A 23,443-nucleotide genomic window follows, 5' to 3' on the forward strand; every position below is an offset into this window, starting at 1 on the left:
TTTAAGTGCTACAAAAATTGAAGGATTGGAATGTGGAGTGTCGAGAAATAAAGGTCAAGGATCCATATGATCTATCATGCACAGTTTGAGGACTTATGTTGCAAATTTCCCATGTATTAGGATATAAAGTTAGTTCGACTTTTAGTTTAGTTAATTGAGAATCCAATAGAGGAAACTACCTTTTCTAATTCTTTCTCGATATAATGATTTCTTGTGTCACAAAAAGATAATTCAAGACGTAAGTATGTATTAATTAACCAAAGATGTGAAAATCGAAGCATAAGAATAAATTAGTTTACAAATAAATCAGAAAAATATCTTTTCAACGTATATACGATTAAAATTAAAAAGGAAATTCTTTAAACTCCTTAAATGCGTCCGTCTATAAATAATCATTGAATAAACTCACCCAACTTTCAAAAGCCAAAATAGTAATCATTAAATAATATAATCTCTGCATGTTACACCCATTAAATAATAATAATAAAAAATTGATCCGAGTGCTCTATCAATCTATAACATGAGAAACTAGCCATTCTAGCATGACGAGGATCATTTTATGTATTTTAGAGGGCGACTCACGGCATAAGATCAGATTGAAAGGCATAGTCGTTGCATAAGAAGGGAAAATTTAGTCAATAGGTAAGGCATACTTGCCTTCTTAGGATAGGGTTGACTCGAGCCAACATTCCATACTTTCTAAAGAATATGTTTGGTAATAACTTTAAATATGAAATTCAAAGGGATCAAGTTAGAAGAATCATAGAATTATAATGTCGTACATCATCAAATGATACTAATCCAATTAGTCTATAAAACTTCGTTTTCCATTACAAATTAACAAAAGCTTTGAGGTACGAATTTGCAAGGTACCTTTGCTCGTAAGTGCTTGAAAAAGTGAGGTCGTTCGTTCAAATCTTACTCTGTTAATCAAGACTATTCCATTACATTTGGACTATAGTGTTGTCCCTAAATCCCCATCATGTAGTCTAGCTCAATTCGGATTTCATCACTCTTTATCGGCTTAAACTTTTGGACAAGGCATTGACCAAAATGATGCAAAAGTTTAGAAGTAATACGATCGGCACTACTAAAATTGTCAAGGAGAAAACCCCGTCACATAGTAGAAAATTTGCAAGTTAACAAGTAACTAGCAATGGTACAATTGTCAATAAACATTAAAAACATTAGAAAGCTATATATAACAGAATACTGAATTTTTTTTGATTCAATCTTGTAACTAGAATCCTTCTATCCTCTGTGGAACTGGAGTATTGATCACCTGCAGTATTTTCACCACTTCTGCCATGGATGGCCTGCTGGAAGGTATTTGAGAAGTGCAAACCAACGCCAACTTAAGAACAGGCAAAACCTCGTCTTCCGGGTATTTTCCCATGCTTGGATCCACACAATCTCGAGCATTTCCCTGTTCAAGTAATGCCCTCACATGATCAGCCAGTATCATCACGTTATCTTCGCCGTACTCGACCGGCCTTCGACCTGTCACCAATTCAAGAATCAGCACCCCGAACCCATAAACGTCGCATTTTTCATTGACCCTTAAGCTCTGGCAGGCTAATTCTGGTGCCACATAGCCTGGTGCACTTTGAAATCTGTTACTGAGAACATGCTTATCGAGTTTCGTTACTAGCCTTGCCAACCCGAAATCTGATAACTTCGGATTCAGATTCTCGTCGAGGAGAATGTTGCTTGGCTTTACATTGTAGTGTACAATAGGGGGACACGAGGAGTGATGCAAGTGTGCAAGTCCCTTTGCTGCGCCTAACACAATTTTGAACCTGATGGACCACGAAAGGGGTGGACTTGTAGGCGGGCGCTCGTGAAGTCGGAATTGTAAGCTCCCTTCGAGTGCGTAATCTGATATGAGCAGTTGCGTTTGAGGAGTCCAATAGTATCCTCTAAGGGGAATCAAATTAGGATGCCTTACTTTCCCTAAAACCTGAACCTCACGATCAAATTCTTCTTGATGCTGAAGAATGTTGGCTGTTACGAGCTTCTTGATTGCCACGATTCTTCGTTCATCGCCTCCCAACGAGGCCTTGTACACGGTTCCGAACAATCCGCTGCCAATTTCTGATGCCTTATGTAGTATGGTATCAAGACTAGTACTGATCCAATCAGGAGAAGATTTTGTATCAAACAGAGTAAGCTTCCCTGCAGCCACGCTTCCTGATCTAGTGGAAGTCGAGCACATACTTTCCAACGCGTTGTCAACAAATGCAATCCTCCTCCGAGCAGAAGCGTTTAATAAGCTTATCAAAATCACTCCAAGAACAATCACCAAAGATGCTGATATGGCAACAATAGCTGAAACACTGAGGAATCTATGATGTGTAAATCCATCATTTGTGCTTTCTGAATGTCGGTTTCTCCTGTTTTGATCACCTATTTGATTGCCGTAGGCATAGGGATCAAGAACTAAAGGCTTTGGGACATCCAGTTTACATGGACCCTTCAACAAAGGTGAGCAAATACCCAAATTTCCCTCAATTGCACTCTCGTCTAAGTTCGGAAAAATGCTTCCTGCAGGCAACTGGCCTACGAGCCTGTTATATGATACATTCACAATAAGAAGATTTTCCAGCTTTCCAAGCTCTTGGGGTATCTCTCCACTCAATCGATTCACCTCCAACTTTAGAATCTCGAGCTTCTTCAACAGTGAGATTGATTTCGGAATGGAGCCGCTTAGATTGTTGTGGGATAAGCTCCTGCAGTGAAAAATACGCTCTTATACTGTATTCTTGGCCAGAATTAAGACAAACACAGAAGAAGAACAAGAAAATATGGGCCTATATGGTGGGCTTTTGAAAAGCCTAAAGTTGCTTCTGGGACTAAGAAGTTTTGGATCTAGTTAGATAATATTCTGAGAATGTTTCATTTGTTTTAGAAGAGTTTTTCTAATAAGTTCGACTAAGTTGGCATCTTCAAGATGTAGAAGCAGAAACCTTGTCAAACGTGCCTAAACCAGGTTTCCAATAAATTTGGGGTCGGCCTCTATATATAAATCTTTTTTTTTCGTCACTACATTGCATTCATTACTAGATCTACTCGACAATATTCAAAGCTAAAAAAAAATGGTAATAACTGAAAGCTTACAGCAAGTTGAGGGATGAACAGTTTCCAATTTCTTCAGATATTGGACCTGTCAAAAGATTTCCATCAAGCTGGAGAATTGCCAAGCTGCCAGAGTCGCATATATCGCCCGGAATGGATCCAAACAAACCGCTGTTCCGAAGATCTAACACAGTGAGATTCTGGAAGTATCCAAATTCTGGCGGCATCCTGGATCCCAGATAATTCCATGACAAATTCAAGTAACTCAGCCTGGATAAAAGTCCCATTTCCGCTGGAATTTCTCCTATCAGGTTGTTTGCTGATAGATCCAACACCTGGAGGGACTCAAAAAGTCTTCTAGAAGCCGGAGGAATTGAACCAGTAATTTGATTTCTTGAAAAATCCATTTCTTTCAATCCCATATCGAACAATCCCTCGGGGATGCTACCGTTGAATGAATTTCCCATCAATCGGATAATGGATAGGCTGGAACAATAAACCAGGGACTTGGGAATGTTCCCAGTTAATTTGTTGTTAGACAAACTAAGAAACTTCAATGATTTGAGGTCACCCATTGACATTGGCAGTGATCCCGTAATAGCGTTTTCGGAAAAATCGATGTATTCTAGACTGTTCACGTTACTGATCCATAAAGGAAAATCTCCAGTAAACAAGTTGTTGGATAAACTCAGAAAGTTAAGAACTTTTAGCCTTTGCAGTGACCATGGAATTTCTCCTGAAAATCGATTAAAACTGAAATCTAACCTACTCAAATGTGGACAAAAACCAATATCAGCAGGTAAAGATCCAGTCAATTGATTTCCATGTAAAAAGAGCTCTTTCAAGTTATGCAGAACTGATATACCATAAGGTACAGGTCCCGACAGCTGATTCATCGAAAGAGCGAGCGTTCTGAGCCTCGTCAACGACCAAATTCCCGGAGAAAAACTCGGGTTCCCAGAGAAACGATTGTTGGAAATGTTAAGGTGATTCAATCTTGTACATTTAGTAAGAGTACTTGGAATTGGCCCTTCAAGAAGATTTCCAGATAAAGAAACAAAACGAAGCGAGAAACAGTTCTCGAATAAATTATCAGGGACAGGTCCTGATAACGAGTTCATTGACAGATCAAGAAACTGAAGTGAACTCATATTAGCTAAAGAAGGTGGTATATTACCTGAAAGGCTATTTTGACTAAGATTAAGCCTTTCAAGGCCGTTTATACGAGCCAATTCTGGATTTAAGCTACCAGTAAGATTGTTACTAGATAAAGATAATACCTTCAAAAACTGCAATTTTTCGAGGCCTCTCCCAATCTTTCCTGATAAGTTCAGGCCATTAAGTAAAATTTGTGTAACTCGACTATTTGCTTGATTGCAAGTGATGAAGTTCCATGCACAGGGAGAAGTGTCATCTTCACTCCAAGAGTCCAAATGCATAAAAGGGTCATCAATGGCTGTTTTGAACACAATGAGGCCTAATATATCATCACTGAGTTGAAGGGCTTCGTCACCTAAACAACCTGCAACCATAAAAACTGAAAACAATGCCATTATTGCAGTACAAGACTTCATTTTCATGGCCTTTCTCACTCCTCTCTCCTCTTCTCTTTCTCTCGCACTACACACACAGGTACAAATAAAAAGAAGTCAGGTTATTCATTCTGAACAAGAAAGAAGCTATTCAAGTACAGTAAAGACTAAAGAGTTCTAGTACTGGATCTTGCCATGGCCAACTTGTAGTTCAGTTATGCATAGCTAAACGAGAAAGAGAGTAGATCTGGACATGGAACTGATAGATATTTTACAAAAATAGTTGAGAATTGAGAGTAACATTATTCTGGGGAGAGAATAGAGAGAGGGGGTCGTGGGGGTGGGGTAAGGTAGGGTAGGTTGGGATAAACGGTTTTGTGGTCCAAATGTGAAAAAGCCAATGAATTTACTACATGAATGATAAATATTTAGATCTTGTTCTGCGGGGGTTTGGAGTGTTTAATGAATGATGAAAAGAGAAAGATAAGCAGAATGTTTTGGTTGTTCCAAAGTAATTAATTCAATCAGCATTCTCCAAACTTTCTCAATAAAATTTGGGTTTTCTTTACAAGTCGATTATGTAGGTAAACTCTAAAGTGAAATATGGTATTAGAGAAAATGTGGCAATGACCAGAAAAGACCTACTTATAGTGTATCGGTAGTTTCTTTACAAGTGTCTTATAAAAACATTAGACACCCATATAAACCCCAAATATTATTCTTATATGTGTATGTGCCGCGCCAGAAGATACAATTTTTGGAAAATTTCAATAATATTTGAGTATAGTTCACTTGAACCTTTTATTTTATTTTGAAAATACATAATATTGGTCCTCGAAATTTTTCTGTGACATCCCATTGAGTTTCCCAAAAGCATATATGTTTGGATTCCAATTTTTGATGTGTCGTTTATTATGTCATATGTGCTGTTTGGTCACTTCATTTTCAAATGGGTAAGCCAATTTTTCTTCTTGATTGGATTCATTTTTTGACTGAGAATGTATAGAAATTTACATTTAATTCTTAATTAGATTTTTAACCTTTATTTTTATCTCTGCTTATAAGTGATGACAAAATTAAGTTCACATGATGCAAATGAGGTGTCACGGATGGCTTGACCAAGCAGTGGGAGATGGTCCCACTCTATGTTGTCAATGTCTCGAGAAGATTGATTGCTTCTTTGATAAAGCTAAAGAATTTGAGGTTAAAGCCATCAATTAATTTTAACCTTATATATTTATGAGATTCACGAGTTTTACTAATTTTTTTGATCACATTTACATCGATTTTTATCAAAATCTATTAAAACTTTTATCAAAAACTTTGCTAAACAACTCCCAAACTAAGAATAATGATACAGAAAGTAGATCTACTTATAGTATGCATGTAGTTTTGTAAAGTCACCAAACAGGGAAAATGACAGTCGTGAATATTTGTTATAATGATAAATCAATTTTCATCAAAAACAAGTCTAGTTATAATCTAAGCCCTTGTTTAATTTTGTAAAAAATTATATTTTTAGTAAATTTTGATAAAAATTAAAAGAAAATTAAATATATTTATTAATAAATATTGTAATCTCTTATTCTCCCGAAACGAGAATTGAGTACTGACTCGTGTCAAGTGAATTAGATATTAATAAAGAGTATGACGACCTTGTCATAGAGATAGACATAGAGGCCAAATTCTAAACCACCGATGATGGAACCTTTATCCAACACTTAAAACATCAAGATCTTGATTTCTATGGGCATAGATGTTAAGACTTGGGGTCCATCTTAATAAGATCAACCTTGTTAAGAGGAGTGTCTCAATCCTCTATATATTGGTCATTATTTCGGTATTTTACCGATGTGGGATTATATTCCCTTAACATGCCCCCGCAAGATGGTGGCTCGTTTGAGCAAACCAATCTTGAAATCCGTGTACTCATTTTTGAGACTTAATCGGATCGAATAGCTCGTTGGAGTTTACTGGGCTCTGATACCATGTTAAGTCTTGGGGTCCATCTTAATAAGATCAACCTTGTTAAGAGGAGTGTCTCAATCCTCTATATATTGGTCATTATTTCGGTATTTTACCGATGTGGGATTATATTCCCTTAACATGCCCCCGCAAGATGGTGGCTCATTTGAGCAAACCAATCTTGAAATCCGTGTGCTCATTTTTGAGACTTAATCGAATCGAATAGCTCGTTGGAATTTACTGGGCTCTGATACCATGTTAAGACTTGGGGTCCATCTTAATAAGGTCAACCTTGTAAGAGGAGTGTCCCAATCCTTTATTTATTGATCATTGTTTCGGTATTTTACCGATGTGGGATTATATTCCCTTAACATGCCCCCGCAAGATGGTGACTCGTTTGAGTAGACCAATCTTGAAATCCGTGTGCTCATTTTTAGAGACTTAATCGGATCGAATCGTTCGTTGGAGTTTAATGGGCTCTGATACCATGTTAAGACTTAGGGTCTATTTTAATAAGGTCAATCTTGTTAAGAGGAGTGTCACAATCCTCTATATATTTGTCATTATTTCGATATTTTACCGATGTGAGATTATATTCCCTTAACAATAGACTCATAGTCCATTATACAAGTGATTGCAAGCACTACTCGTTTTGTCCCCATGGTAATGTGCTTAGTACACATAATGCGAAAGGAAATGTTAGACTATTTAGCTTTTAATTATACCCATAGAATATTTTAGTTACGTGAGTAATTTTGATAAGCTGACCAATATGAATGTTAGAGATGGTGCCGTCTATCAGGTGTCTTGGCTAGCCACTTAGAACATTTACGGAAATTTCAAGATAAAGGACAGTTGGCTGACTCACATCTCGCAATTTATATGAATACACGAGGATATGAAACTTGTGCCTAAGATGTTTTCGTTCAATCAATATACGGTCGTTGGTTCAACACTGGTCTATCATGCCACATTGGTTAACATTTGAGACATTCTCATGATGTGTAGGTTGAAATTCGAAAGATACTTTCATTTATAAATAAAGTTTGTGAAGTCTATACGAAAGAGATCATCAAAATTTTATCCATTTTGAAAATGATGGGGGTTGTTGAAATATTTTCAAATTTTAGTGTTGATTGATTTGATTCATCTTCGTTAAGATGAGTTAAAATTAGGTAAAAACGTGTTCTATATTATAGCCAAAAAAAAGGATGAAAACATTTAAAATTGTTCCTTTTTATGTTAGTTTAACGTTAGCCCTTTGAGTAAATTTATTTGTACTCGTGACATTTTAAAATAAAATATTGATTTATTTTTCTATAAATTATTTGTATTAGTTTGAGTTTGCAATCTGTTCATGGATCGATTCAATATTATAAATCGAACTTTTTAGTTGTTAAACACGGAAAGATTCAATTTGTAATTCGATCTAAAATATATTGTCTACAATCAGAACACTTTATTTTGATAAGATTGTCTCAATTTTATTTAAAGTTAATCTTGACTTTAGCAAGAGAATTGATTGTATATTTGGAATGTATTGGTTTGGACCGTGTGAAATTGACCGCATGAATTTAATTTCACTTGACTATTTTACGTAGTGCCTTAATCTTGAGCGGGTAATGAACTTTAATTAATAACTTGAAGTTCTTGGAGGTATCAATGAGTAGATTAAATTTCTAATCAACCTCTCGGTGCCTTGGAAATTAAAATGAAATAGTTCAAGAACATATATTCGCAATATGAAATATATAACCTATTTAATAGGCGCGATCGTAACCTCAAGAAATTTTCTAGTGGGCAGTTAAATGTGGGCTCAGTAATTCGACATTCACCGTTGAACTAATATTGTGATGTGATACCATAAAAATGTCCGATAAAAAATAAAATTATGGATTTAATGTTTATATATTTAGGAAATGGCATATTGGTCATTCTACCTTGTTCTGAACTTCAACATGATTAACATGGATACTATATAAGAACAATATGTTAAGAAGGTATGATTATTGTAGTTTCAATAATTTCATTTAAGTTAACAATGCAATCTCATTCTTTTAGTGAAATAGAACGTAATTAATAAATTAATATTGACCCGATCGACTCTTATCTAGATCGATCAATCAAGATTTGACCGGGTCAATATTAATATATAGGAGCTTAATTTAATTGGGTTTGTTTAGTCCCTTCAATGTCTTCAAAATAAGAATCGAAATAAATTATAAGGGCTCTAATTTATATATTAACTATAGAAAGATAAATTAGTTAAACTGGAATGTGTTACCCAAGTGCCATTCATGTGTCATTTAAGATATGGAAGGCTTTGATTTGAAAGAGTTCTCTTTATTTAGGATCTTTATACAATCAAAAGAAACCTGATTTATCGGATTATCGGATTGCGATACCTCCTAATCAAATCCATATTATAAAGAAACATACATTAGAGTTCAATTACTAAGCAAGATCATAATAATTCTTATGCCCACACACAAAAGAAATTTCTATAGTTTTGAGTTATTGAAGAACACTAGAGAAGGTCAAAAGGTTTGAAGGCGAATCAAGAAAATCAAACTAGAAGACTCGAGGGTGGAATCAAGAAAGATCGAAGATCAAAGATCAAAGGAATATTTATAAAGCACGCTACAAGGGTAATTCCTAAAACACGTGTTTATCAATGTTTCATAATTATTTTATTCTTGTCGATACACAATTAAATGAAACCCTAATGTTTTTCCAACATTTTATACCAAAAGACTCAAATGAAGTGGTGCAACTTTATACGAATGGTTATGTAGAAATCTATATATAGATTTCATGTTTTTCACTTTGTATACACTTTGATATATGGCAAAATAATGTTCTTTTATCTCGTTTATTTTCCTTCATATTTAAATTGTTCGTTTACATAGTTTCTCCATAAAACTTGTTTATACCATGTCATTATCGAGATACAAATGGAGACATCTATAAATCTATGGTGTTTCGAATTATCTTCATGGAAGCACAATATAGACAACATTATCTTGGAGACATATTTGTGTTAACTAGTGCATCAAAACATTGACGGGAAGTTTTTATAAAATGATTTAAATTATAAATAAATAGAAATGAGTGATGAATAACAGAATAAGTGAGTATTACTAGTGAATCTCTCAAAATATATCGATAAAAGTTACGAGGATATGAAACTTGTGTCTAAGGTGTTTCCATTCAATCATATAGGGCCATTGGTTCAAAGTTGTCTATCATGCCACATTGGTTAATATTTGAGACATTCTCACGATGTGTAGATTCAAATTCGAATGACACTTTCATTTATAATTAAAGTTTGTGAAGTCTATATGAAAGAGATCATCAAAAAAAATTTCCATTTTGAAAATGACGGAGGTTGTTGAAATATTTTCAAATTTTAGTGTTGATTGATTTGATTTATCTTCATTGAGATGACGTTAAAATTAGGTAAAGTTAAATTATAAGTTCTAACGTGTTCTATATTATAGAAAAAAAAAATGATGAAAAAATCTGAAATTGTTCCTTTTTATGTTAGTTTAATGTTAGCCATTCGAGTAAATTTATTTGTACCCCTGACATTTTAAAATAAAATATATATTTATTTTTCAATAAATTATTTGCATTAATTTGAGTTTGCGTTATGTTCATGGATCGATTCAATATTATAAATCGAACATTTTAAGTCGTTAAACACGAAGAGATTCATTTTATAATTCGATCTAAAATTATTGTCCACAATTGGTAAATAAAGTCAAACACTTTATTTTGATAAGATGGTCTCAGTTTTATTTAAAATTATCTTGAATTTAGCAATAGAATTGATTGTATATTTTGGAATGTATCGAATTAGACCATGAGAAATTGATTTATGGAATTGACCGCATGAATTTAATTTCATTTGACTATTGCACGTAGTACCTTAATCATGAGCGGGTAATGAACTTTGGTTGCTAACTTGAAGTACTTTGAGGTATCAATGAGTAGAATAAATTGTTAATCAATATTTCAGTGCCTTGGGAATTAAAATGAAATAATTGAGAACGTACATTCGCAATATGGAATATGTAACCCATTTAATAGGCACGATCATAGCCTCAAGAGATTTTCTAGTGAACAGTTAAATTTGAGCTCAATAATTAAACATTTACTATTGAACTAATATTGTGATGTGATCACATGAAACTGACAAACAGAAAAATAAAATTAAGGATTTAATGTATATTTGAAAAATAGCATTTTGGTCATTCTACCTTGTTCCAAATATTCAACATGATTTACAAGTGTAATATACAAGAACAATATGTCAGAGGGTATTACTATTGTAGTTTTAATAAGTCAAATTAAGTTAACGGTGCAATCTCGTTCTTTTATTGAAATGGAATGCAATTAATAAATTACTCTTGATCCGACCTAGATCGATCAAGAGTTGACCAGGTCAAGATTAATATAGTGGAGCTTAATTTAATTGTGACCGTTTAGTCCCTTTAGTGCCTTAAAAATAAGAACTGAATTGTGATACCTCCTAATCAAATCCATATTATGAAGATGGTTTAATTCATAAGCAAGATCATAATATTTCTTATGCCAACACACAAAAGAAATTTCTATAGGTTTGAGTTCTTGAAGAATGCTGGAGAAGGTCAAAAGATTCGAAAGTAATCAAGAAGATTTGAGGGTAGAATTAAGAAGATCGAAGATTAAAGATCAAAGAAATTTTTGGAAAGCATTCTACAAGGATAATTCCTAAAACACCTATGTGTTTATCAATGTTCCATGATTATTTTATTCTTGTCGATACACAATTTAATGAAATCCTAATATTTTTCGAACATTTTATACCAAAAGATTCAAGTGAAGTGATGCAAATTTATACGAAGGGCAATGTGTGTGTGTGTAGATTTCATGTTTTTCACTTTGTACACACTTTAATATATGGCAAAATAATGTTCCTTTATCTCGCTATTTTCCTGCATATTTAACTTGTTCATTTACATATTTTCTCCATAAAACTTGTTTATACTATGTCATTATCGAGATACAAGATATGAACCTCGAATAAAGACATCTATAAATCTATGGTGTTCGAACTATCTTCATGTAAGCACAATACGGACAACATTATCTTGGAGACATATTTGTGTTCGCTATTGTATCACAATATTGATGGGAAGTGTTTATAAAATTATTTAAATTATAAATAAATAGAAATGAGCGATGAATAACAGAATAAGTGAGTATTACTAGTGAATCTATCAAAATATATCGATATAAAGTTATTTGAATGTTATAAAGAATCTATAAACATGAGTTAAGAGTTATTTTGTCAAACAGGGGCAAACGATGTTCTGCGCACGGCTGCACCACTTGTAATGGAAGCTGGGTTTATTTTGTCTATTTTGCTTTCTCTCATCTGTTTGGTTTTTTGTCACTTTCTAACCCATCACACATTTGCACATGCAATAAGAACAAAACAAAAATAATTGTAAATAAGGAAAAAGAGCATTTTATTTATTTATTTATTTTAAATGTTAAAAGGACAAAAGAAATAAATAAGTGAAAATTAATTGAAGCATCAGATCTTTTGCATTTGTTCTGTATTTGGGACTTATTCGATAACTGCATATATTCCTTTATAATTAAGACAAAAGTGAGATGGGCGAGGACTTAAATTTGAATGAAACCACGTTTGATGTCCCTCCTAATGTTTGTCTGGTAAGCCCTTGTTTGAGTCGCATTATTTTCATAAAAACATATTTTTGAATAGTGTATTGATGGGAAATGTGTATTTAAAAAATAAGAAAAACTTTCGAATTTAAGTGTAATATTATTTTATTGAAGAACATGTGATTAAAATGATGTGAAATCACTGTTTAGAATATAATTTTTTTTTTTTTAAATGTGGGTCAAACAGGACCTTAATATTCACATAAAACCAATAACAAAAGATGATGACCAATATGGAAAATGTCCTGATCGTTTTACTTTTATTTTTTCGAATCATTTTTTAGTTTAAATATAAACTGTATTTAAAAAAGACAAATAATTAAGTAAATTTTTCTTTTCATTTTGAAAATATTTGATGGGAGACAAGAAAGCCACCCCTAACGGAAAATCAAATTTTGAATATATGTTTTTGTCCTGTTTTCGACTACCTTAGCAGAATGTTTGCTCCTAAATGACATTTCGACAAGTTGGAGGTCCATTTTAGTAGGGACAACGTCAATTTTAGGGAGCATTTTCTATCAAGTTGGCCTCTGCAAGGCATTAGTAATGTACGTTACAATTTCGGCACAATGAACCAAACACGGACAACTTTGCCGTTCCAAGTCAATTTTAGACAAATCGTATAACTAGATAACGTAACACCAGTCTAGTTGACATTACATGATAAATCCAATTAAATCAATCGATTCCCGGGACGAGCGGTGCCTTCTTCACTCCTTCGTCTTGGTAAGAAAGTGATTTTTCCCGATTACGGGCCCCCTCTACTTTTTGGGCAACGGGGCCCCTTAGCCTTCACAGCACTCACTACCCAAAAATCTATCTCTAATAGTTCTTCCTCGCTTAGTCTTAAGGCCCATTTACTCAACCGAGCGAACGGATGCTGACGAGACGAAATTTTAAGAGTAGACTAACTTTGAATTAACTTATCATCTCATGCCAACTAGACCATATTCTAACATCAATGGTACTAAACATCATTATTTTCTGCCAAATTATAATTTACTAAAGTATAGTATTGTATAGAAATAAGTCAAAATTCATTCACTAACATCCATAGTTTTCTAACATATAAAAATTGTACTTCGAAGGCTTATTTAATGTAAATATACCATTTGCATCTACTAAATGATTATATTTGATTCATAAAATGGTTTTTATTGATCTTACTCTGACCAGCAAAATCACTCTACCACATCAAATAAATAAATACAGTTATCAATAGCATTTTTGTAACTTTTTTTCCGAATGACACTTCCATATGCAATTCTCCGGTACAACTTTCTTGGATATTGTCTCTTTCTACGACCGAAGGCTTTCTTCTTTCAAAAATGCTTCAGCTGTACACATACCGAACTATGTAAAAGACCCAAAAAACTCATTGTCCCATCCGAACTCATCGATACCAAACACAAATTTAACTTGAACCAATAGAGACAATATCCAAGTACCTCAGACAATTACATTAAGGAATCAAGATATCCAAATGTATGTCTTCGATTATAATGTAGCAAGCTTGCATAGGTTCTATCCCAGAGTCCAATATAGAGAGACTCGTCATCTGGACTCAGAGATACACCTGATATCTCCCCAAAGAAATCAATCTCTTGCCTTCTTTTGAAATCTGCTTTAGTACTGTAGATATGCACGAAATCTGCAGGTTCGGCCATCACCAGGAACTGCCCGTCTGATGAGAAATGGACGGATCTGATTGCGCCCATATTTCCCTTGAGAATTGTTACAGGCAATGACAGGTTTCTCGAGTCCCATACTCTGCATGTCTTGTCTTGATTTCCCGTGGCAAAGATCCTTCCCTCGGGATGCCATGCAGAAGCAAATGAGTAGTCCTGATGACCCATGAATGAAGCGACTGTCTGAAAACAGAAAAATATGAACCCGTTATACAAGGATGTTACATTTGCTCGAACAACCAAGTTTAAGCCCGTCTTAACTTAATTCTTTCAAAAAAGGACATTCGCTGTTTTTTTCCTAATCTTAGTTAAAACATGCTTAAAGCCTATTCATTAATACCACTACTCACGGGTATACATGAATTATGCGGTGCATACGAAAGTTTTTCGAAGCCAAGGAAAAAAAAAATAACAATATGAACACTTTCAAGATTGTGTGTAGAGAAAAACTTCAAAATAACAATATATATTCAGGCTATTTTGTATCAGTAATAGGATTAGAAAATACAAGAGGTCATGCCATGTTAGCAAAGGGAGAGGATCACAGAGGAATGTTGCAATTGCAGGAGGAAATCGACCTATGATTTGAACTATCAAAATTTCAGATCATCATTCGAACCTCCGTAGGAAAATTATAAGAAATTCTGAAGAATGAAAACATCATTTCTAATCAAGAAGGAAAAAATGTTAGCTAAAGAGGATCATATCAAAAAGATTTTGAATACCTTCCCATTACGAGCATCTACTAGTAATCCATCAAGGTCATCTCCAACAACTGTAAGAAGCTTCCGGTCTGGACTCACTGATGTATGCTGAATCAAGGAGCGTGAAGTTTCAGCAATGAGATTTTAAACAAATAAACACACAGCAGACTTTGTTGCAAGAAAACAATAAAATCTTGCATAATCTGACAACCTGTACTGTTAGGGTTCTTGGGAGAAGAGAGTGAAAAATCAGGGACGGATCCAAGATTGGATCCAAGACCGGGCTACAAAATTTCAAGCCAGGCTAATACAGGGGAAAAAATTTTACACAAAAGGGACGGATCCAGGATTGGATCCAAGACCGGGCTACAAAATTTCAAGCCAGGCTAATACGGGGGAAAAAATTTTACACATAAAAAAAACTGTTTTTACAGAAAAAAATGAAAAATGCCTTGACAAAAAAAAAAAAAAAAAGAATTCTTGGGCCTTGATTGAAATTTCATCATAATGATACGGGTCCATTTGATCGTGTGCCTTTTATTGTAAGTCCCTAGTGTTTAATTAACCAAATTAAAAACCTCACTTCAACAAAAGAGCGACATCTTGCTCATGAGTGTAAAGAGTTTGTCAAAAAGGTTTCTAAAATTAACTGGTAATGTGCGTGCAATTTATGAAACTTTCCTAACCCCTCACTCAACTAAATGAAACTTGCATAATTTAGGTTGAGAGTGTTTGACTAAGCTTAAAATGTGGGAAATAAGTTACTTGTGTTGACAGTGAAGCAAGAGTTACTATCAAGGAAAAGGTACCTATTCCACTTGAAAAAGAGAAAGTTATCCGTACATCTTGTCTACATAAAATAGCTTAAAGGCAGCTTTACATTTTTTTAAGGTGGAAAACATGCTCTCAGTCAATAACCATAGCTAGAGAGGGTGAGAGAGAAAAGGATTATAAGAATTGAAAATCCTAACAAAGTTCAATAGATGAAGATCTATGCAGGCTGATCTGCCAAGGAAACAAAAACAAGAGAGATAAAAGTATGAGAAAGAAAACTGACATTCACTGGCCAAGGGAAACTGAACTGATTTAAGAGCTGAAACCTCTCCATGTCATATTCTCTTACACCACAGTCATTGTTTGATGTTGTGAAATGAAGTCCACCGCTGCAAAGTAATTTGCAACTCAAAACCTATTGAATGAGCATAAATTTAATTCACAAGCAAATAACAGACCCTCAGAATACCTAGAGCTGTTAAATACTTCAATGGCATTTGTAATAGCATTCTCCTGAAAAGTGGTCCTCGCACAAAAGCTTACACCCGGTTTATCCAAACACTGCAATGTCAAGTAGACACTGTAAGCATAGGTCGCTACAAGCAATGTTTATTAAGAAGCAAATATACTTTTAGAGAAAGTAAAAGGATAAGTGAGGTAATTATAATATAGCAGAAACTGTAGCAATGATTTGAGATGTTGATGGCTATATGAGTATAATTCTATCCTAGTGGTATTCCAAACACTTGTAGAGAAATAAAAATGTATATCAGACCAAATCTAAAGTTCCTTCCATTTAATGATTCCCCAATATGTCAGAAATAAAACAAATGCCAGCATAGGATATCTATGAACTCATTGCCATGGAAAACATTGGGAATAAGATTTAACTAGGCATATGCTAGTATAAAAAAGAGGCTCAATGTAGATCTTTGAAAATTAGTTGTCTAGAAGTTCAGGGATTCTGTCAAACACTGTTTTAAACTAGAGGCAAATTTCAGCATAGCAAAGTATGTTCAACTCTGAATGAAGATGATAAAAAAGGTTAATGTCTAATTCTTGATCAAAGAAAGGAATGCGCATCAACAGGTTAAATATCAACAAGTAAAGCTTTGATGGCACCTTCTTACAAAAAAGGAAGTTAATTGAACCACTGGACGAGTTTTCAAGAATGTTGAGATGCAGAACGTCAATGACTTTCCCTTGAGTCAACTTATTTCATATTTTAACTAATTTGAGTAATTACTTGTAATATGGAAGGCAATTTCCTACAAGGCACACTACAAGGAGCAAACTGGCAGGCCATTCCAGCAGCTCTGGGCAGTATAAGTTAAGGAGACAACAGCTTAAAGGTTATTAAAGGCAACCAGAATGTCGAGAAATGCCTCTCAAACAATGCCATCATTGCCATGTGACTTTCTTCTGGATTAATTGGCACCAATTTCAGTATAATGTGGAAGAAAACTCAATGCAATTTAAATGAAAATTATTTTCCCTACTAAATTCATGAAACAAAATACTGCATCCTTGTAATAAATTCTATCGAGGTCTCTCATTCTATCAAAAATCTTAAATATTGTACAATTTATTTCCCCACTTCACTTCATTGAGTTGTCCCAACATTCAACCTTAACCATCCAAAAACCCTGCATGTTCATTGCTCACAAAGCCGGGGTAGTGTACATTTTTACCTAATCATTCACACCACAACAGCAGCCTCAATAGCTGGATCATTTTCTTCCAAACCCCAGATCTTCCATGAGAATATTAAACGCTTAATTGTAATAATTTTTTTTTTAGTTTTCAGTGCTTTTGTGCCAAAAATTCAAATCAAAATCATGCATGTGAAATTGAAAAGGAAAGGCAACAGAAAGCTAAGTCTTGTTTCAATATAGTTAAAAGGAAAAGGAAAAAAATTATCAACTTGAATCATTTACTCAAAAAGTGAGAAATTCAAAAGGTCCTGGAGGTCTGCTCTGCTCACCTTACCGACAAGTTCTCCATGGAAGCCACCTGCCACCAGAAAACGGTCCTTCACTGCAAGTGTGCTGACCTGTGTTTGTGTAAAACCTTCTGACAAGCTCCCTGGATGTTTCTAGATAACAAGAGACAAGGAAATTGAACAACCCAAAAAGGTAACATAGATATTGACGAAGAACAAAATGAAAATTTTCAAGGAGTAAGGAAAAAGTTGGGGCGGGGGTAGGAGGAATGTGATTCTAATTCAACCCATACAAATGACCAAGAGGAAAACAAGAAAACTACAATAAATTAAATTTAAGTACCTCAGTAGGCACTATTTGACCAGAGAAATCAAGAACCTCGGTCAAGTTCTGAAGTAATGATGACCAGTGCATGACTGAATAGCTAGAAATGAGATACACATCATGTTTTGAGGTAGCCCACACCAAATTCCTGAGCTGCACAGAACATATAACACTGTCAATGGTGGTTTTATATAAATTATATAAGGTGGATGGTTAAAAGTCATATAAACTGCATTCATAATGGCAACATGGAAATTTTTTATGCCAAGACAAAGTAAACAAGGACCCAGAAAAGAAAATAGGATAGTGTTGGAATGCGAAAGTAGAATTATCAAGAAATTAAAAAAATTCTTTAATTCCATAAACATTGTCCAGATGTTCGTCCGTATGCTACATCAAGAATAAGAGATCCGAATTTTTTACCTAAATTTGATGATTAATTTTAAATCACAAACTTCCATCTTTTTGGAGCACAAACTTCCAACTTTTAATGGCAAGAGCTTGATGCTTCAAATCTTCAAGCCTTCTATCACATTCTCCAAAATCAAGACTAGGGGTGGCGTGGGTTGGGTTGAGTCCATTTTTACCCAACCCAAACCATTGCCCAATCCAACATGGTCGGTTTGATCTAAAATCAAACGAACCCAACCCATTCATGTGTTCCAACCCAACCCAGCCCAATCCAATCAAGTTTCGATCTGGTTGGGTGGTCGGTTTAGACATTAAAAATCATAGAAATATGCTCTATAATAAAAACCTATCAACCACAACGCTTCGACCATGAACGAAAACTTGTATTCATGCATGAATGAAATTGCATATATTATACAAATTATCATCTCATTTAAAGGAAAAATAAATCTAAAATTTACATTTACAAAACATAAATGAATAATCAACTTAAAATTTAAAGTTAAAAAGTACCAAAAGGAATAAAAGTCGGTGATTAGCATCAAGCCTAGATGCAAGCAGAGTTGGCGACGATCGACGGGCTTGAACGAGAGAGAATGAAAGAGGGCGGCATTTAGCTTTATGGCGAGAGAGAGAGAGAAGTATGAGAAAAATATAAGACTTTGCAAACTAAGGCTGTGAGGTTTCAACTTTTTAATTTTAACATTTTTTTTAAATTTTTTACAATTTCTTTAGTAACGGGTTGGATTAGGCGAGTTTTATCGATTTTGATGGATTAACACATAATCCAACCCAACCCATTTTCTTTTAAAAAAGAATCTAACCAAAAAATGATAATAATAAAAAAATAAAATAAAATAAGCCAACGCAAACCGGTCAAACTGGTTTGGGTTGATCGATTTTAGTGGGTTGGCTCTATTTTTGCCACTCCTAATCAAGACTATACAGATGAGTGAGCATCTTCTTTTAATTAAATCATAAAACTAATTCTTGGACAGGAAAATTGAATAAAGCGAGAAAATAATTATTTTCTCTCTATCTCTCTCTCCAGATTTGAACATTGTGAAATCATATATTATGATTGTTGAAGGAATTCTAAGTTTTATCGAGTTTCTATTTATAGACACAAAATAGTTTTAATCAATTGTACAATAATAATTCTACATTCAAATAATAGTTTTAATTAAAATTCAAGGAGTTTTAGTTAAAGTCCAAATTCAATTAGTTTACATTTAATTACATGTGTAGTCCTAGAATTTCAAATTAGGTATACAAATTTCATAGTAATTACAACTTAAGTACAAATTTTATTGTAATTATGATCATAAGAGCCAATAAATTTGTAATACTTTCCTCTGAAACATGTATATAAATTTATCCCCATTCGAGATTCGATAATTAAGTATGAGCACAAATGACCGTTTTATCCTTTTAATTATTCTCACTAAATTATGTATCATTTTCTTCAATGTTCCTGTAAATTCACACTAAACGTTGAGCCCAAATTTTAACCATTCAAAACAAAATACTTAAATGGCCACTCTACCTTTTTTTCAAGGTGATGGTTCCTGAAACGAATTCATATTCTCTATTTCGCTCGTTCTCAAGTTCCCAACTCATCGATATATTTGACTAATCAAATTGATCTTACCCATTCATGAATCCAAGAACCATTGAAAAGGCCACTTCTGTTGACTTAAAATTAAAAATGTTACAATAAGGAACGGAAGGATTAGGGAACTCCAACCACTGTCCTTGGAACCTTATCTCATTTCTCTTCAATTTTCAGTAGTAATTTTAACATTAAATTAAGCAAGCCCAAAATTGTATTCCATACATTCCATTCAAAAATCAGAAAAGATAAACTTGCAAGCTAGGCAATCACTAAGGGATCAGCAATACAAGAAAGACACGTGTTAAATATAATTCTGTCTAAGAAGAATTTAGTTTTATGGAAAGCAGAGATGGAGACCTAATCTAGTGTTTCACAGAGAACAATTCCAGTTTGTGGAGAAAAAAACATTTATTTCACTGAATGGCGAAAATCTAAACAGAAATAGAAACTTAAAAGAAAAGTTCTAATTGAAAATGAGGTCTGATCATATTTAATGCAACTAAAGTCATCCTTCAAGCAACTAACTCCAGAGATACTTTGAGCAGACTTAATGTTTGGATAGCCTATTCCTCAACTCCTATTGACTTTGGACCTAACTGCTGCTAAACTAATACTCCAATTCCATTATCTAATTTAACATACATCAAAAATTAAAAGATGAAATCATGTTCCTGCAAATTCGTCATGTTGACAAATCAAGAGCTAATGTACCACAACAAAAATGCTGCAACAAGTACTAGATAAAGAGAAGTAGAGAAATAGATCGAGGAGAAGAGAAGCTAACCAAGTCGATTCTACGCCAAAGTAATCATGTGAAAGGAAACTTAATTATTTACAAGTAACACCATAGTTATGAAATCTTGAAAAAGAAAAATAAACCACCTGGAAATGAAGGATGGTAGGCTTCACTAATCTTGAATTGTGAAAGAACTCGAAGTAGTCGCTTCCCTTCTCAGTTGGTTTGCATTCCTGCTGTAATTAAACAAAGAGTTGCTAATCCAAATTTACATACTCAACAGGTATAATTAAAAAGTAAAAAACCAAAAGAATTGTTCATAGCTCCCACCTTATCAATAGCTTCCCCAGATGAAGGTATGCTCTCATAATTCCTATACTGCTCAAGCCTTGTCAATCTGTAATTTTCCCTTGTTATATTTAATCTATCCCAGGGAATTCCCTGTACATCTTTCCCTTTCCTTGCTTGTGCAGCCGATGTATCCGTCACTTTAGTAAGCTACTCAAACCAAATTAGATTGAATTACTAAATGAATACTTAATAAACCTAGTATACAGAGAAGAGAATCTAGATAAACTTTCAATTCGACTATGCCGCCCTCACCCATGGAAAAAAAGGCAGGAAAATGAAATAGGAAAGTAATTTACCATCTCATAATCATCCAAGATTTCATCTTCAGCAGCATAGTATTCCTCATTCATTTCATCCATGGAATCTACCCCATCTCTCTCATCCTCCATGTGATCCATTTGACCTACTTCGTCGTACGACATAAGACTTCCTGTAAATTTGCTATTCTAATAATTTGTTATTAGTTAGTTAAGCACGACATTGCTAAAATTAAGCATTTCTGTAACCCCACAACAGAATATGACTTATAAAGATCAAACCGCCTTTTCAATTTCATTAATCAAAAGCAGAACACATATTTACCTAATAAAGGAATGTTAATTGTAGAGATAAGAGAAACAAGTACAACCAATGAAAAAGTAAGATATACATGATATCTAGCCCACAATAAAAAAAAAAAAAAAATAGAATTCACAAACCCCCAAAAAAAAAAAGTGCAAATTTACCACAAGGGGGATAAAACAAAAGATATCCCACTAAGTTGACATAAAACCAGGCTCAAATGCAACCGCATACGCAGTAACACATCTCCTCTTATAACGAATAAATCCAGAAATCGAAGAAGTGAAAAACAAAAAATTACTGTTCAGGCAAGCTTAAAAAGGAGGGCAAAACACAAGTGAAAAAAAGCGCCATACTTGCACACTGATGAATTGGATCTTCGTTTGAAATCTGTACATTACCTGTAAACTGATGCCTCAAAACTGGTGGATTTAGAGTAGAACTCCGTTGAAGAAATGATTAAGAGTGTCTGATTTCGTGTGCAGTGGAAATTATGAACAATAATGTGATTTGTCTTGTCGGGCAGAAGAAAAAAGAAACGTCCAAAAAAGTGAGATAAAGGATGAGTTGTAGAATAAGAATGAATGAATGCATGCGCGCAAGTTTCTATTTCATTGTAATGTGGAGCAAATGGGGTTTTGTGGGCTCCAAGATAATGCTTTACTTCTCTGCCGCCCCCCACTCCACCCCACACCACCCCATACCCTATAACATTCTAGAGTAATGCCCAGTGTGTAGGCCCCACATGTATTAAAAAAAAAAATTCGTGGACTCACGCATGTGTGCGGCTTGGCAGGACCGTGAAGTAAGCTTAGCATGATTCTTCTTCTATGGGTTAAAAACCTTCGTCCATCACCTTAAAAATATGCTCGTCAATAGTACAAATTTTACTTAACGCCTATGTTTCCATTCCACAAACATGGTTATTGACAAGAATTTATTGAATTTATCGTTGGAGCTTGTAATAAATTAAAAGCTGTTCAATCAAAAGCTTTGAGCGTTGTACAAGAACGTGTTATATGAGTTACTCATTATCTTTTGAGTGCAATTGATCGTCTACTTTTCACGTTCCGTGAATAATCGGGACATTGAGAAATATTCAAAAATGTATTTTGAAAATCAATCTATATATATCTCTGTTCATCTATTTGGAGGAATGAAGCATTAAAAAGAATGAATATTGGCCTTCTTTCAAATAGAGAAGGATCGGTCTACTTTTACATTCAGGGTCATGCTGCATAACCATAATTATGAACCAAATCAACCAGTCACAATCAATCTTTGGGACTAAAGGGGTAGATATTATAAAGTAGCTAGATATTGATATTTTAGAGCAGAGGGACCAGTCACGAGTATATCTGTAAGTTCAGGGATAGAACAAATCCTTAAGTTAATTATTTATTGTTTAATGGAATATATTTAGGTGACAAGTGCCTAATTTATGACAAACGAGGTAATATGAGTCAAAAGTGTCATGCTACGTTTCTTAGAAGATTAATATGACAAGTGCCTAATTTAGTTCGTTTGGTTGCAATTTTTCACCTCAAAAAATTAAATTTTTTACTGTTATTTTACTATTTTAGTCATCATTTTTTACTTCTTCACTCACGGATAGAACTCACTTTTCTTTCTAACGATCAAAAAATCAATTCTCATAATCATTACCGAACATGCCCTTATTCATGCAAGCTACGAGTATTTGATATTTATATCAAATCAATAATTTAATATTGGAAATATTGTTTTTATAATAAGGAATTGTTGTATTTACAATTTTGTAAGTATAAATTTTAAATTTTTTATTTTGTGTCCGCGGCGCAAATGGGATTTTACTTAAAAGGAGTCAGATATTGCTCAAAAGTATGCTACAAAAAACAAAATCCGTAGGGATGAGTAATCCTTGAAATTTATCGAGTAACGAATAAACATTACTAGTGCACATAATTATTTCTAGAAAAGAATAAAATTCAAATTTACTTGTAATGACAAATAATCTTCGGAATTTGTCGATTAAGGAAATGCTATGAA

The 23,443-nt window shown here is 34.0% G+C and overlaps 2 protein-coding genes across 7 annotated transcripts; both read right to left on the bottom strand.

Moving 5' to 3' along the window:
• Positions 1–866: 866 nt before the first annotated feature.
• LOC111376579 (probably inactive leucine-rich repeat receptor-like protein kinase At3g28040) lies at positions 867–4,953 on the bottom strand. 2 transcript variants are annotated; one of them, XM_022999546.1, is made up of 3 exons: positions 3,118–4,953; positions 1,214–2,729; positions 867–1,090 (listed from the first exon to the last, which is right to left on the bottom strand). In XM_022999546.1, the coding sequence occupies exons 1-2, from the start codon at positions 4,653–4,655 to the stop codon at positions 1,241–1,243; spliced, it is 3,027 nt and encodes a 1,008-aa protein (XP_022855314.1). In that variant the 5' UTR covers positions 4,656–4,953; the 3' UTR covers positions 867–1,090; positions 1,214–1,240. The 2 variants fall into 2 exon arrangements, with proteins under 2 accessions (XP_022855314.1, XP_022855313.1); XM_022999545.1 differs by lacking the exon at positions 867–1,090 and having other exon boundaries at positions 1,097–2,729; positions 3,118–4,952.
• Positions 4,954–13,425: 8,472 nt separating this feature from the next.
• Positions 13,426–22,084, bottom strand: LOC111376581 (uncharacterized WD repeat-containing protein C2A9.03-like). Of its 5 annotated transcripts, none has more exons than XM_022999551.1 (10): positions 21,817–22,084; positions 21,151–21,295; positions 20,834–21,001; positions 20,650–20,739; positions 17,760–17,894; positions 17,459–17,569; positions 15,944–16,035; positions 15,758–15,863; positions 14,722–14,808; positions 13,426–14,179 (listed from the first exon to the last, which is right to left on the bottom strand). In XM_022999551.1, exons 2-10 carry the CDS (start codon positions 21,274–21,276, stop codon positions 13,766–13,768), a joined length of 1,329 nt encoding a protein of 442 aa, XP_022855319.1. In that variant the 5' UTR covers positions 21,277–21,295; positions 21,817–22,084; the 3' UTR covers positions 13,426–13,765. The 5 variants fall into 5 exon arrangements, with proteins under 5 accessions (XP_022855319.1, XP_022855316.1, XP_022855315.1 ...); XM_022999548.1 differs by having other exon boundaries at positions 20,650–20,736; positions 21,151–21,300; positions 21,772–22,019; XM_022999547.1 differs by having other exon boundaries at positions 21,151–21,300; positions 21,772–22,019.
• Positions 22,085–23,443: the final 1,359 nt, after the last annotated feature.

The sequence above is a fragment of the Olea europaea genome, unplaced genomic scaffold (genome assembly GCF_002742605.1).
Source record: "Olea europaea var. sylvestris unplaced genomic scaffold, O_europaea_v1 scaffold1521, whole genome shotgun sequence".
NCBI lineage: Eukaryota > Viridiplantae > Streptophyta > Magnoliopsida > Lamiales > Oleaceae > Olea > Olea europaea.